General features: G+C 36.4%; 1 protein-coding gene across 39 annotated transcripts in view; it reads left to right on the top strand.

Annotated features, from left to right (window-relative positions):
• The window catches only part of MADD (MAP kinase activating death domain), a 68,846-nt gene extending 56,089 nt beyond the window's left edge, over positions 1-12,757 (top strand). For 23 of the 39 annotated variants that reach the window (XM_072929937.1, XM_072929935.1, XM_032748758.3 and 20 more), the window contains 3 exons: positions 4,853-4,922; positions 9,792-9,838; positions 11,289-12,055. In XM_072929937.1, the coding sequence (XP_072786038.1) occupies positions 4,853-4,922; positions 9,792-9,838; positions 11,289-11,396 (225 nt within the window). In that variant the 3' untranslated portion in view covers positions 11,397-12,055. Of the gene's footprint in view, positions 1-1,256; positions 1,444-4,852; positions 4,923-7,425; positions 7,637-9,791; positions 9,839-11,288 lie in introns of those variants that run through there. The other 16 variants (XM_032748762.3, XM_012574149.5, XM_002199979.7 and 13 more) reach the window with 5 other exon arrangements.
• Positions 12,758-13,483: the final 726 nt, after the last annotated feature.

Genomic DNA, 13,483 nt, shown 5'->3' with positions numbered 1-13,483 from the left:
TTTAAAATTTTAGAAATTATCTACAAATTTGTATGAAAATAAAATAGGAAACTGGCTCTTGATGTAATTCACAAAAATAAGAAAAAAGCAGTGATTCCTTTTTCATTCCAAATAGCAGATATTGTGGGTATAGAGGAAACAAGTAGAATTGTAATTTCTTCCTTTCTCTGGATGTTGTTTCTGTTGCTTCCTTTGATCCTTGTTTTTTATTTTGCTTTATGTTTTTTGTTTTGCATATATTAAATGCATGCTATGCTAGACAGTAGAATCAATTTTTAGGGGAGAAGGGAGAGTGTGTGTATATGTGTGTGAGAGAGAGAAAGAAAGAAAAGCTTCTGTCAGTTCTCTGTGGAGTGTTTTTTCCTTTCCTCCTGACTAGACTTTTCTCCCCACACAAGCTTTGTTTTTCTTTGAGGATACATCAGTGTAGATCCCATTGGAAGTGCACGTGCATCTCAAACACACATGCTCAGAATCTTTAATACTTCTCCCAAGGTCACAGCAGTGCCATGTGCCACTTTGAGTTCCTATGTGCCAGTATAAGGAGTGGAGAGTTCTGAACCTCTCTCAGTTTCCTTGCTGTCTCTTTCAAGGGTAGAACCTGGTTTATGTCCAACCTGCTGTAGAGTTTCAGACCTACTCTGTGATGGAACACTCTACTTGACTAAGTTACAGAATTTATCTTTTCACTGGGTATGCTGAAATACAAAAAAACTGTAATAGGAAGTTATTGATTGTACAGAATGAATTTTCATAGATCTTGAAAATGACAGATCTAACTAAAGTCTTTGAAAATTAAACCCTGGTCTCAAAGCAACAGTTTGATATTCTCATAGATGGATGTAATGGAAATTACTTTGCCCTAAGGTAAGAACACAAAATAGGAATGTTCTGTTTGCTACTTTGCCCAGAAGTCACAAAAGTTCTGCTCAAACTGCTCGTCTCTAAGGAGATGGCTCCATTTCATAAATGAAAAGGCAGGCAAATTCACATTTGCAGTGAGAAAAGACGTATGAAAAGTTAGCCACATCAGCACAGCATGATTTCTTAAGTGTAGCAGTCATCTTCACAAGACAAAGACACTCAGTGTTAAGCACATAGTGAGCACACATGTATTTGTGCAAAAGAAAAACTGCAGATGCAAACACTTTTTTTCCTGAGAGACTGGAATGACATTCAGAAAGAACTTAAGGGAAACCTTGTACCGATTTTTAGTATGGGATTCTCTGAAGCATTACTTTAATTTTGTACAACAGGTACTGAGACCTGTGCTTCTACCAGAACTGATAGAATGCCAGCTTTATCATATCCTTCCTTAGAGAAAATGGTGTTCTAATTTGCTTTCTGTCATGAAGATTTGTATCTTTTTTTCTGGAAAGGAGTCTATACAGGTCAGACAGGACATATACCAGCAATCTCCCTCACCTGAAGGATTATTCCTTCTCTTCATCACCTTTCCAATGAAGCTATAGCCAGATGAGTTGCCATTACTTAGGATGGTTATTGAAACAAATGCAGTTCTGAAAAATCCACTGCATTTATTCATTCTGTCTAATTCTTGGTCGTTTAGATTATATTGCCAGCTGACCAGGATATTCAGTACCATTTAGGGGATCCAAGATATATAACCTTGTTTTCCTTCTCAAGCGAAGTGTCTAGACAGGTATCAAACATGTGTCATTTGAGGGTATCTGTAGAATGAACAACTGTAGCAGTTACATAAAGGACTCCTACCTAGTTGCACCATGCAAAAAAACCCCCAAAAAACCCCAGTTTCATAATCTTTGGAGCTAAAGGATGTTGGCATTCTTATTCTGACACTCATCAAGCACTCTGTTTTCTTAATAAAATGTCTGCTATTCTGGATGATTTTTTTTTCAATTGTATACATTGTGTGAATTGCTTCCTAAGGCGGTTGATTTCAGAATATTTATATAAGCATCATTAAAACCAGGATCTCAGAACTGTTTCTTGGTGTTGAAAATGGCATTTTCTATTTCTGTTGAGTTTGAATGGGGATACTGACCTACAAAAACTTACAGGATCTCATCAGGACCAGCTTTCTCTTCATCTTCCTCTCTTTACTTAATATGATGGCCCTATTCTTGGCTATCTTTCCAAGCATTCTTTTCAGTATTGTGGATTACTAGTATAAGGGATTTTTATTGTTCTGCTTGACTGGACATCATAGAATTCATTTAGAACATAGGAAGAGGATGTTCCACTTTTTAAAATAAAAATTTAAATGGAGTCTATGTGAGAAGACAACATACTGCTTCAGTGTGAATCTTGCTGTTATGAAGCTGTTTTTGAAGGCTCTTGGTTTGCGGTGTGTGTACTTTCTTACCGTCTTGTGAATTCCTTAGGCAATGTCTCAGATGCTTGGTGGGACAACCTGTTATTGACATGTGAGAGTGATCTTTAGTGTTCACAGATTGTCTCACCATGCTGCAGCATATGTAAGTTTAAGAATAAAAAATGTTGAAATCTGTCTGTACCTAGCAGGTTAGAGGTTGTTCATCAGAACAGGGAGGAATCAAGTGTATCTGTGGCATTGGCAGATAATTCTGAGTTCGCATCTACAAAGTCTGTTGTAATATTGGGACTCAGGTAGCCTGTGCCTGTTGTGAATTCATGTGTGTCAAAATAGATGGAGGCTTAATAAGATGCATAAGGCACATGCCCATCTACAGTAGGATCCACACTGAATGCTCTGTCTTGAGGAACCACAGTTTCCCTAGGGTAAGTAACTGCTATTTCCTTTATGTGTGTTTTCTGATGGAGTGAGAGGAGAGCACCTCTGTCCCTTAAACAATATAGCAAGGAATTGCCCTTTAACTCATATCTTCTGGAGATGGATTGTAATTGTGACAAACTTGATAAATTTTCATCTTGCTCATAGGTCTTGTGGAAATGCAGCACTCCGTAACATTAACTGAGATAGTGAGCACCTGGGGCAGTCAAGTCTCTTAGGCAGTTTTACTCTTCCCAAATAAAATGACCAGTGTTTTGCCTGAGCCTTTCTATTGAGTTTCTGAATTTTTGTACTTCAGACTATTAGCAAAACTTTTTCACAGAAAAGATTACAGAAAAAACAGAACTAAGTGCAGTAAAGAAAGTATTCTGTTACTGATTTGTTTATTCTGTAAGTATACCTCAAAAAATAAAATGTTTTTGACCAAGTAAACTGATATAGAACATGAATGAAAACAGGCAAGCAAAAAAAAACTGGGATTAAGTCTCCTTTCCCTTGAGTGCTTGAACATAAGCAGAAAGATTTTTGGTTAAGTAAGTGGAAGTTTTGGGTTTTTATGTTGAACAAAAAATATCTCAGGTCTGTCTGTTGGTTAGTTCTCTATGAATAAAAATAATAATATAATTCCTTTGACTTGAAAATCAGCATGTCTTATCTCAGATGTACAGTGGATTTAGTGATCTCTCTTGATACAGTAAATCTTTTCAAAAAACTCCACAACAATTTCTAGTGTTGACATCCTTTGTCACGCATGTAATGCATGACTACATTGGTGTTGCTAATATGGGATTCAAGAGGGTTGCAGAGTTTTCCTTTCCCTTCTTTCCAAGACAATGAAGTTTCTCCAGTACCATTTAATGAAAAGGTCCTTAGATCACGGTGTCCTAAAGGTGTAGGCACTTGAAGTATTAAACCACACTATTGTAATACAGTTTTAAAAGGACCTCTCTGAAGTGTTTGACATAGACACTCCAAATATTAGGGCAATGTTACTCTTAGTGTTTCTCTTGCCTTGAAAAGCAAGTCTGTTAGAAACTGGGGTATGGATTAGAGTCTTTACAGCACCTGCTACAGCTTCTTATGTCTGTGTACTGACTCTGACCCTTCTGGACATGTGCACATAAGAAGGGTCTGTTTTGTATCTTCAAATACATTGGATGTTAAACTCATTATGCAAAGAGAACTTGTTTATTCATGCAGTCTTGGCATCTACATTCTGGACTGAAAAACCTCGTTATGTAGTTCAACTGCTTTTGTCTTTTGGGGATCATGTATGTAAAACATGACTTTAAGGCAAGTTTGTTTTCCAAATGACTTGCTCAACTGGCAGAGCCATATGCAAAGTGAGCAAACCACAGAGAAGAACTTAAATCCCTCCATCCTGCTTAAAGCAGAAAACTGGTATGGATTGTTAAAAGGAGATGGTTCCAAGAGTAACTCTGAAGATTGTATGTCATAAACTCTAGTAAAATCTTACATGGCAGAACTGTCAGGGAGAAGAAAGGTTAGTGGTTCCTCATTGGATTCAATATGACTGCTTGGTAGGTTAGGAGGATCAGTATCAGGGTAGGAAGTATAGAGCCCCTTACCTGCCCTCTGTGCTGGAGGAGGATGCATGGAGGGGCAGAAACTACCTGGGATGAATCAGAGGCTATAAATAGTGCCAAATTTGGGAGCCAGCTTTATTCTCGTCCCCCCCTTTTGCTATATTTCAGGTGTGTTGGTATTCTTTTTGCAATAACTCATTTGAGTGCCTGAAGGGGTAGCAATGTTGGATATGTCAGAGTTACTAACTCCTTCGTTTCTCTTCCATGCTTTCTCCTCCTGCAAGGAGCGGAAGGTACTTCATCTTCTGCTGTCTTCGCTTCTTAGCACTTTTAAGTTTTTTGTTGATTTCTAGCATTGTGGCAAGTTTGTCTTCTGAATATTTATTTCACCCTTTATTTATATATTAAACTGTAAATGAATTGGTAGTGTATGCTATCAAACTTCAGGTTGTACCTGTTGTGATGATGTTTTTGTTTAATTTTGATTTTTGGTTTTAAAAAAACTCCAAACCCAACTAATTTTATGTTACTTTTCCTCCTGTTTTTGTAGGTTTTCATAGAGCTGAATCACATTAAAAAGTGCAATACTGTGCGAGGAGTCTTTGTCCTGGAGGAATTTGGTAATTACATTATTTTGATATTAGGTCTGTACTCACATGGCAGTAACTCAAATTTCCAGTCTTCAGATTCAGAGTTGCACTGCAATTTCAAAGATGGGAGAGAAAGTAGATTGCCTGTAAGGAGTTGCCTTAGAGATGGGTGACTTTACATAAAAATTTGCACATTCATTTTTATCATATTAAGATTTGTGATCTAGGTGCTTTTTTATTATTAGACAGAAAAAAAGTCCTGAGTCTTCTGAAACAAACAAAAAGTAGACGTGGATGTGTGTGAGAATTGTCTTGGTATGTTCCTTTTTCATCTGAGAAACCACATTTTTAAAGCAGGATTTAAAGTTGATCTTTCTCAACACACCATGCTTTCATTACAAAGAATTACTGTTAATTGCAAGGCTTTCTTTTTGCTCTAATGTAGTTTAACTTTTGTTGAGTGGAGCAGAAGCTGTTATGCCAAGTTATACTTTATTTATCCTGTGATTTTTATTTTAGAGCATGAGTGGAAAAGTAAAGGCTAAGGAGAACAGAGAGTTTGTGCTATTTTGGTCAGTTATTGCTATTGCATATCTGCCTGCACCAGAGTCTGGGCAAAATTTCAGGTTACTCTTCAGTGTTAGTGTCAGTCACAATATTCTTAGCTAGGGTCTGAAAAATATTAGTGACTTCACATGCAGCTCTCTGGAAGGGCGATCCACATACTTCTCCTGAAACCCAAATCGGTTTATTCTTCCAGCAATCTTTGAGACATTTGTACTTCGGAGTATGTATGAAACATAAAAAAAGAAGCTGAAATTTAATTCCATAGTAGGTCAGTATGCATACTTTGGCCATTAAGCCGAATCTGAATCAGCAGCTCCCATTATCAAGACTGTCATTGTTCTTTGGTACTGTGAGCAGAATGTTCTGGCTGAGAGCTTCTCCCTTGAATTATGGAAGACTATTAACATGAGATTTCTGAAATTAATGTCTTTGTCCATCAAAATGTGTTGTCTCCTTTGGGTGACATAAAGTTCTAAGTGATAAAACCCTTCTGGCTGTTGCAGTTTGCTTGTTGTTTACTGTAAAACTCCAAGGTTATTCAGATTTCAATTGGTGAACAATTTTTTTCCGATTTTTTGAAAATGTTGTTCATGGTTCATATGATCAAATCTATATTTTTAAACCATGAACATTTTCTAATAGCTTAGTTGTTCATAAGCTCTATTCAGTCTCTGTTCCTTTGATATCATGTTTTCATGCTGATGGGCATGATTTCTTTTATTACTTAAAGAAATTTCTGAAGTCTGTAAAAGATTCTTGATGGGTTTTACAATGATGAGTATTCAGAAGTCATAAAATTAACTTAAAAAATGGCTTCAGCTTCTGAAATCTTTACTTAAAAGAAATTATTTGGATCAGAAAGTAATTTTGGATAATTTTTTAAAGTTTTATACAAAGAACTTATTTTAATAGTTTGTTTATATTGCACAAGACAAAAGACAGTGTTTGACTTGGTTATTTCTAGTTAATTTTTTAACAGAGCATTTAGCCCCTAAATGATGTCCGTAATAAATGTAAGAAAAAATACTTCTTATTTTTTTACAAAAGATTTGTAATCGTGGGCCTATTGAAAAAGCTAGAATTGTCATATGGAACTTATAAAAGGGTTTTAAGAAGTAATTAAAAATAAACTGGGAGTTGAAATCTACAAGCAAAAACTGAGAAATTAAACCACTTGAGTTAAAAATGTCCTCTCTCACAAAATAGAAGTCACAGACAAGAACCAATTTAGATGTACTGAATGAGATTGACAATTTGCTCATCAAGCTAATATAGAGGAAAAAGAAAAAAAAAGGAGGATGTTGCAGGGGGGCTAGATTTTCTTCTTATGCCGAGATTAGAGTCTACCTCACAGCTGTTTTTTGAATTGTTGTAAAGGTGAGAGGATATGGCAATCTGTCCTGTTCAAGATAAATGAACATGTTTGGTAGTAGTACACTAAAAGCATTCAGCAAAGACTTGCTTGGACTTCAGAAGAATGAAGTTATTTAGTGTTAAACATTGTAAACTTTGCCATCAGATTTATTTTAGTAGGAGCATGTTGAAGTAGTAGATGCTCTTAGAAAGGTAGAGTCTGGTAAGTGTGCAAACTCCAGTCTGATGGGAAGTACTTAAATGCAAGATTTTGATTTTACCAAGCATGAGTGCTCCAAATTAGTGATAGCACAGGACGAAATTAAAGGTCTCTTTGTGTTAATGCTGGGTTTAGATGGCAGCATCACAGCTGGACTTGTGGTTTCAGAGCAAGCAGAAGTTCAGGAATTGTGTCCCACAAATGAAAGTATAAACTTAAGTAAGTGAGGAAATACAAGGTTCTTCCCTCTGGAATTTGAGTTACTGCTGTGTACTTGTGTTTTACTTTCTTGTGGCCCCTTCACCACCGCTGCTATGAAAACCTTCATTCTCCAGCAGGTAAAGTGATCTCCCCTAAACTCATTTTGTGGTAGCACCATATTTTCATTTACAGGACCAAAGGCTGCAGGATGGTGCCTAATTTACTCCCTTCATCCACTAAGTTCAAGAGTTCAAGTTATCAGGAACATCTTCTAATGTTAGAAGAAGAGTGCTAATCTCTCAGTTTGAGGCTTGAATCTCTGAAATCTTGGGTCTTTTCTTTGGTTTTTTTTTCTTCTTGTGGTGGGGTGTTTTTTTGGTTGGTTTTTTTTTTTTTTTTTTTTGGGAGGGCAGTTTCTTTTTTCCTTTCTTTCTTTTTTCTTTGTATTCTGCAGTAGTAGTGCTTTGACTTCTATGTTTTTAAATGCAAACCTACTCTTCTTAATCTTCCTAACTCAGTCCTCTCAGGAGAATTTTCTGCATTGGAAGGACTGTGATGGAGTACTTTAAGAAAAGACAAGGCAACTTACTGTGGAGAGACAGTACCTTGCCTAGCTGCTCTCCTGTTCCCTCTCTTCCTACTCTCAGTTATGATAAAGGACTTTACAGCTTCCCTTCTCTCCTTCCCTTGTGGCACAAGGTCTTTACAGCTTTCCCTTCCTGCTTTTGAGGAGTATATGAACAGTTGTATGTTATCCAGTGGGCAGTGAGACTTGCACAGCTGTAAAAGTCCTACCCTATTTGGCTGTGCACCAGCCTCACTCCCACCTTTATCCCCTGGTGACATGGAGTTAATTTGGAACATCTGGTGCCAACGGGTAAGGTAGCTTGGATGTGCACCTCCTTATCTCCCCAGCTTTAGTCTCTGGTGTCACTGGGGCAGTGCAGCCTGGGTGTGCACTTCCCTTGTTTCTCAGCCCTTCACGCAACTAACAACTCCAAGGAGAGTGAAAGTTGAAAAGTAAAACAAAAATATTACTTTTCCCCATCATATTCTGTACTTTTCAATAGATTATTTTCAAGAATGACAGTACCATGACATACAAGAATTAGTAGGTACTGGTTTATATTTTGAGAACTGTCTCAAACCCAGTCTGCACTGCCTACTCTTGGCCCCTTAGAGTGTGATCCATCTCTCTCTCCAGCGCTGAGCTGTGTCATACCATAGTTGAAGAGATGACATCTGCATGGATAGGTTTTGTTGTGGACTTTTCCTGGGTCTTCATACTGAACTCATCTGCCTCTGTTTCTTTTCTTGTCACTAGTACTATGTGTAATAAAACATTTATCCTTCCTCTATGAACCTGGAATTGTTTGGTATTGCATAATTTCTGTACTGCCTCTTCTAAATTCTTTTGTTGTGACACAGAAATTTCATGGCGAATTCCAGCTATTCTGGAAGGGAAGTACTCAGAGTTGGTCTTGGTATTCCCCTGATATTGACGTTTTAAGTTTGCCAGTTGAATGTTCTAGTGTGGTCTTGGTTCTCTTCTGGTGATTTCCCATGGTATCTGTTCACAACATTTGCAGACTGAGTGCGGGCCAAAGGCACAGTTCAGGTGCACTGCACACAAACGGAGTGGTTGCAGTTTGCTGTTTTACGCATTCTACAATGAGAAAAAAAGACAAATTTCCTTTAGCTATATTATGCCAGTTTTCTTTCTATCAGTTTGAGGCAGTGCAATGGAACAAGGGCAGATATTCTGGATAATAGATTTTTTTATCAATGCCCTAATCTTTTTACATAAAGCTTTCTATAAACCAACCAGCTTAGTATTTTAGGAATACGTGTCACTGAACTCAGCGTTTTATTTTAAGGCAACTCATTCAAAAACTATGAATGTTTTCAGTGAGTATGTCAAGTAAATACAATCACACACATCCCATACAGGAGAAAGAATATCTTGAGAGACTTAAAATAGAGCTGGAAAACAGTCTTCAAGTTAAGAAAAATTTCTCCCTCGGCTCTTTTTCCCCCCTGGATTTGACTTGCTTACTATACAATATACAGTGTCCAACAGTTTTTTTGAAATCTATTGCTCAGCAGAGAAGGTCTCAATCGCAAAATCTTTGGGACTTGTATACTGACAAATTCCTGTGGAATTTTTGGGTTATGATGTATTGTAGTAGGCATTAGGCATATTTTGTCATTAAGCATATTTTTTCATGATTTTTATTGTCTAGCAGGAATAAGTAATATGAGAAAAGCCAGAGTCTTTTAAGAACCATCAAATATCTGCTGTGTCAAACAGAGGCAGTGAAAATTTTTGCCATCTTGAGTAATTTATTATGACATTACCACTGTCTTCCAAGGATATATGTAATGTAAATGAAAAGAAGTATAAGTGTATAGAGTGAGGGATAGTGAAGTGCCCTGTACCTGCACCTGCTGTCTGTCTACCTCCCTTCCCTTTCCCATGGGAACATTGTGCTATTTCTCCCCCATTTGCCTCTCGTTTTTTGAACTTTTTGTTTTGTCTCTTGCCCGTCCGGTTTTAGTTCCTGAAACTAAAGAAGTGGTGAGCCACAAGTACAAGACACCAATGGTGAGTCTACTGTGATGCCTCTGGTGGTTCTCTAGAGGATGTATCCTTACATTTTCATGTGGAGAAAAGAATTACATTGAGACTGCAGGATTTACAGTGAAACACCAGCTGCTCTTTATGATGTTTACAGTAGGAGGAGACAACAAAACTCAATGATTGTTGGATCTATGAAATTAGAGGAACTCACCAGTAGTGCAGAAAGCACTATTTCCTTTTTTAAGACAGATGAAGATGAAAGGTTGCCAATTCGGCATTGAACTTTAGCACAATAGGAACGGGTGGAACTGTTAATTTTAAGACAGTGCAGAACATAACCCTTACTCCATAAAACCAATGGAAAGGGGGACTACTTCCTAAGAATAAAATTATTATTAACAGTTTACAAAAAAATCACATCTCTTCATGAGCAATGACTTGTGAGAGAACAGTAAAAGTATTGATTCCTGCTTTATAGATGAATTCTTGTTCTGGAATAATGTTTTTATATAATTTTTTGTGAACACCAGCAGTTGATAATGATATTTAGATACTTACATATAAGCCTGATGATCAGGCTTATGTGGACTCATGAGGAAAAAAGAGAAAGGAATGATTATTATCAGAAGGGAAATTTCAGTTTATGTTTGATGTGCAGAAATTTGGTGATTTCATGGAAACTCAGTCCTTCAAGAGGAGAAGAGAGCAAAATTATTTGAAGAAGCTGGAAATGTTTTAGAACAAAATGCTTAGAATATATGTAGTTTAAGAAGCAAATAGTTGTATCTGTTAGTAAGAAAAGCCAGTTTAATGGAAAAAAAAAAGTATTTTATGGAAGTGTTTTAGCTTGTACTGTAATGCAGCAAAACATGTTGTTATGCTTATTACCTTTACAAAATTTCTAAGTGTCAGTTTAAAGGACAAGAATTTTAAAGATCATCAGAACAGCTGGTATTAGAATTACTATATAAATTAAGTCTAAGTCTTACCTTCACTGAATTGTGCTGCCAGTCACATGATAAAAGAGGATTTTTGGTTTAATAATAGCACTGTTAATCAGTCAAATAATTGTAAAACTGAGTAGTGCTATGTGAAACCCTCTCTTTAGTTAGCTTTTTCAGCTCCTCCCAGAAAATATCTTGTCATTTCATGCAACAGACTGAAAGCAAATATACAGATTTTTTTTCCCAAAGCCAGTCAGCCAACTTTCTAGTTTAGCATACTGTTCTTCAAAATTATTAAATCATACTGTTAATTATCAATGTTTTTATCCCAAAGAAATCTTTGAGTTTGTTATATGGCTCTTCTTCTCTCTCTGTCTGAGTTAGAAGGTAGTAGGGGACACATTTTCCCGATTTTGTCTGTAGCCAGAGGAGTTGTTCCATGAAGGAAGACGTGCAGGAAAATAGAAATGTACAATGGATTTTGTAAAACTCTTAATCTGAATTTCAGTATCTCTTCTAAATTCTTGTAGGCTCATGAGATCTGCTACTCCGTGCTGTGTCTCTTCTCTTATGTGGCTGCAATTCGTGGAAAAGAGGCAGAAAACAAAAGCAAACCACCTCGACCAGTTTCCAGTTGATCAGGATACTTGGAAATATCTACCCTTTGGCATACTGATATGCAGTACTCCCAGTTTTACTGCAGTTACTGGAGCTCACTTTCTGTCTTTTATGAGAACTTGATTATTTATGTATGACCCTGCAAGTCTTTCCCCATAGAAAAACCTAAGCCTTCCTCGTTCAGTCTCCTTCTGAAATCATCCTTAATGGAGTTTTTAAATGAGCTTTTTATCAGACAGTTTTAAGCATCTGCATCCAGCTGTGAGTGACTTACTCTGGACATTCCTTTGAAATTCCTTTTTTGTCAAGATGACTAACAGCTTGAGTTTAGTTGTTTTTTGTTCTAGTGGTACTTGTTACAATTTGATCTCTTTACAACTGCAGGCTTCTGCTTTCAGATTCTCTGGTACGTGCTGCAGTGGAAGCAGCCTGGTCCTGTATGTTGTTTCAATGTTGTGTTTTTGTTGTTTTTCTTCTGTGTTGTTCATTCTTAATTACCATCATGGTGTTCCTATCATAGTTCTACAGTCCCTTTTAGTAGAGATGAACAATTTAGCTGTCATAATCTTAAAATATCATGTGACAGTTGAAGTTTGGTTATTTAATTGGTTCGTCTCTTCTCAAGTGGAGAGAGAAACTTTGAAGGTAGTATAGTGTAAAAAACCTCAACACTTCATGGGTTCTGTGGATTTTCAAATGAGATTTTAGGTAACATTTGTAGCTACCCCAGAAGTAGAGTTCACAGATGCAAATAAGCACTCCCTAAAGCAGTTAATGACAGGGATTAGAAAATGAATAAGACAGTGTAAAACTTGGAAACATTGTTGGCAGAAGCACAGTACAGAAATCTACAGAACATGTTCAGAAGCCCAGAGGATTTTGTTGTCTGTCTCCAAATGTTTTAAACTATTGTTTTTTATTTTGTTTTCAATCTGTACCTGTATATGAAGGGATCTTGAAGATACTGTGTTTATGTATAGTGAAACTCACATCGTTAAAAGTTCTCCACCACATTCCTTATTTTAAATAGGCTGGATATGAACGGATTTTTTGCATCCTGTTTTTGTCCTTGAACTGTACTGCACTTGTCTGGAAAGCTCTTAGGATGCTGGAAAGTGAGACTGTCTAGAGAAAATAATGTTACATGTAAAATACCAGGAAAAATTGCTCTGACACAAACTGATATATTGTATGTTTTGACATATAATCCTGACTAAATGCACCCAGAAATAACCCTGTTTTGGCTTGGTCAGGGTATCTACCATTTAAAATGGAATATAATAGTATGGGTGAGGATGATGTAAATATAATAGTATCACATCTATTTATAGAAACTGTACAGCTCTCTGAATGTGAAAATAAAATGTCATTCAACCAGCAACTAGTTTTCATCCTCCTGTGCATTTCTATCATTTGTTATTCTGAAACAAATGTAATTATATACAAAATACGTCACACACATAACATGAAATAGTGGAAAAGAGAAGACCCTGAATGGACAATCTAAATTTCTTTCCACATAAGGAGCTTTAAATAATGTAGGGGTTTTTTTCTTCCAGAACAACATCTGTAACATTTCTCTTTAAAACAAAAGTGTTTGAAAAACATTAATAGGGAAAACAGACACATCTGAAATATGGAAATTTCTTTTGCAAGCTTGCAAGTAGAAGTGGTATGTAAATGGCCTTTCATCCTTTCCTAACTCAAAGGCAAAATTGAAATTGGAAAATAATTAAATTAACCTGGTTTGAATTTATTTTCTTTCTTTTGTCTTCTGAGACTGTAAATTTTCTTACAGCAATACCTGAATTTTTAGCATTTGTACTTTTCTGCATACTACTGTATTTCAAGTACAGTTAAGACTGAAAGCACTTTGGTCTACACTAAAGATTCCATTTATGCAATGCTGAGTCCCACTGAGGTAGACCATTTCAATTTTTAGGCTGTAATTATGTTAGTAGACCTATTAACATAATCAACTTAAAATTATAGGGGGAAATATTATTAAATGCACAACACCATTTACTATATACAGCTCCTTTTAAAATTACACAAGCTGCTATCAGCTTTAGGCTGATGAGAAACAGCAGTGCAGAATAAGACTTTT

This window comes from Taeniopygia guttata, chromosome 5 (assembly GCF_048771995.1).
Source record: "Taeniopygia guttata chromosome 5, bTaeGut7.mat, whole genome shotgun sequence".
In the NCBI taxonomy this organism is placed as follows: domain Eukaryota; kingdom Metazoa; phylum Chordata; class Aves; order Passeriformes; family Estrildidae; genus Taeniopygia; species Taeniopygia guttata.
This window is presented reverse-complemented; position numbering and strand designations above follow the sequence as displayed.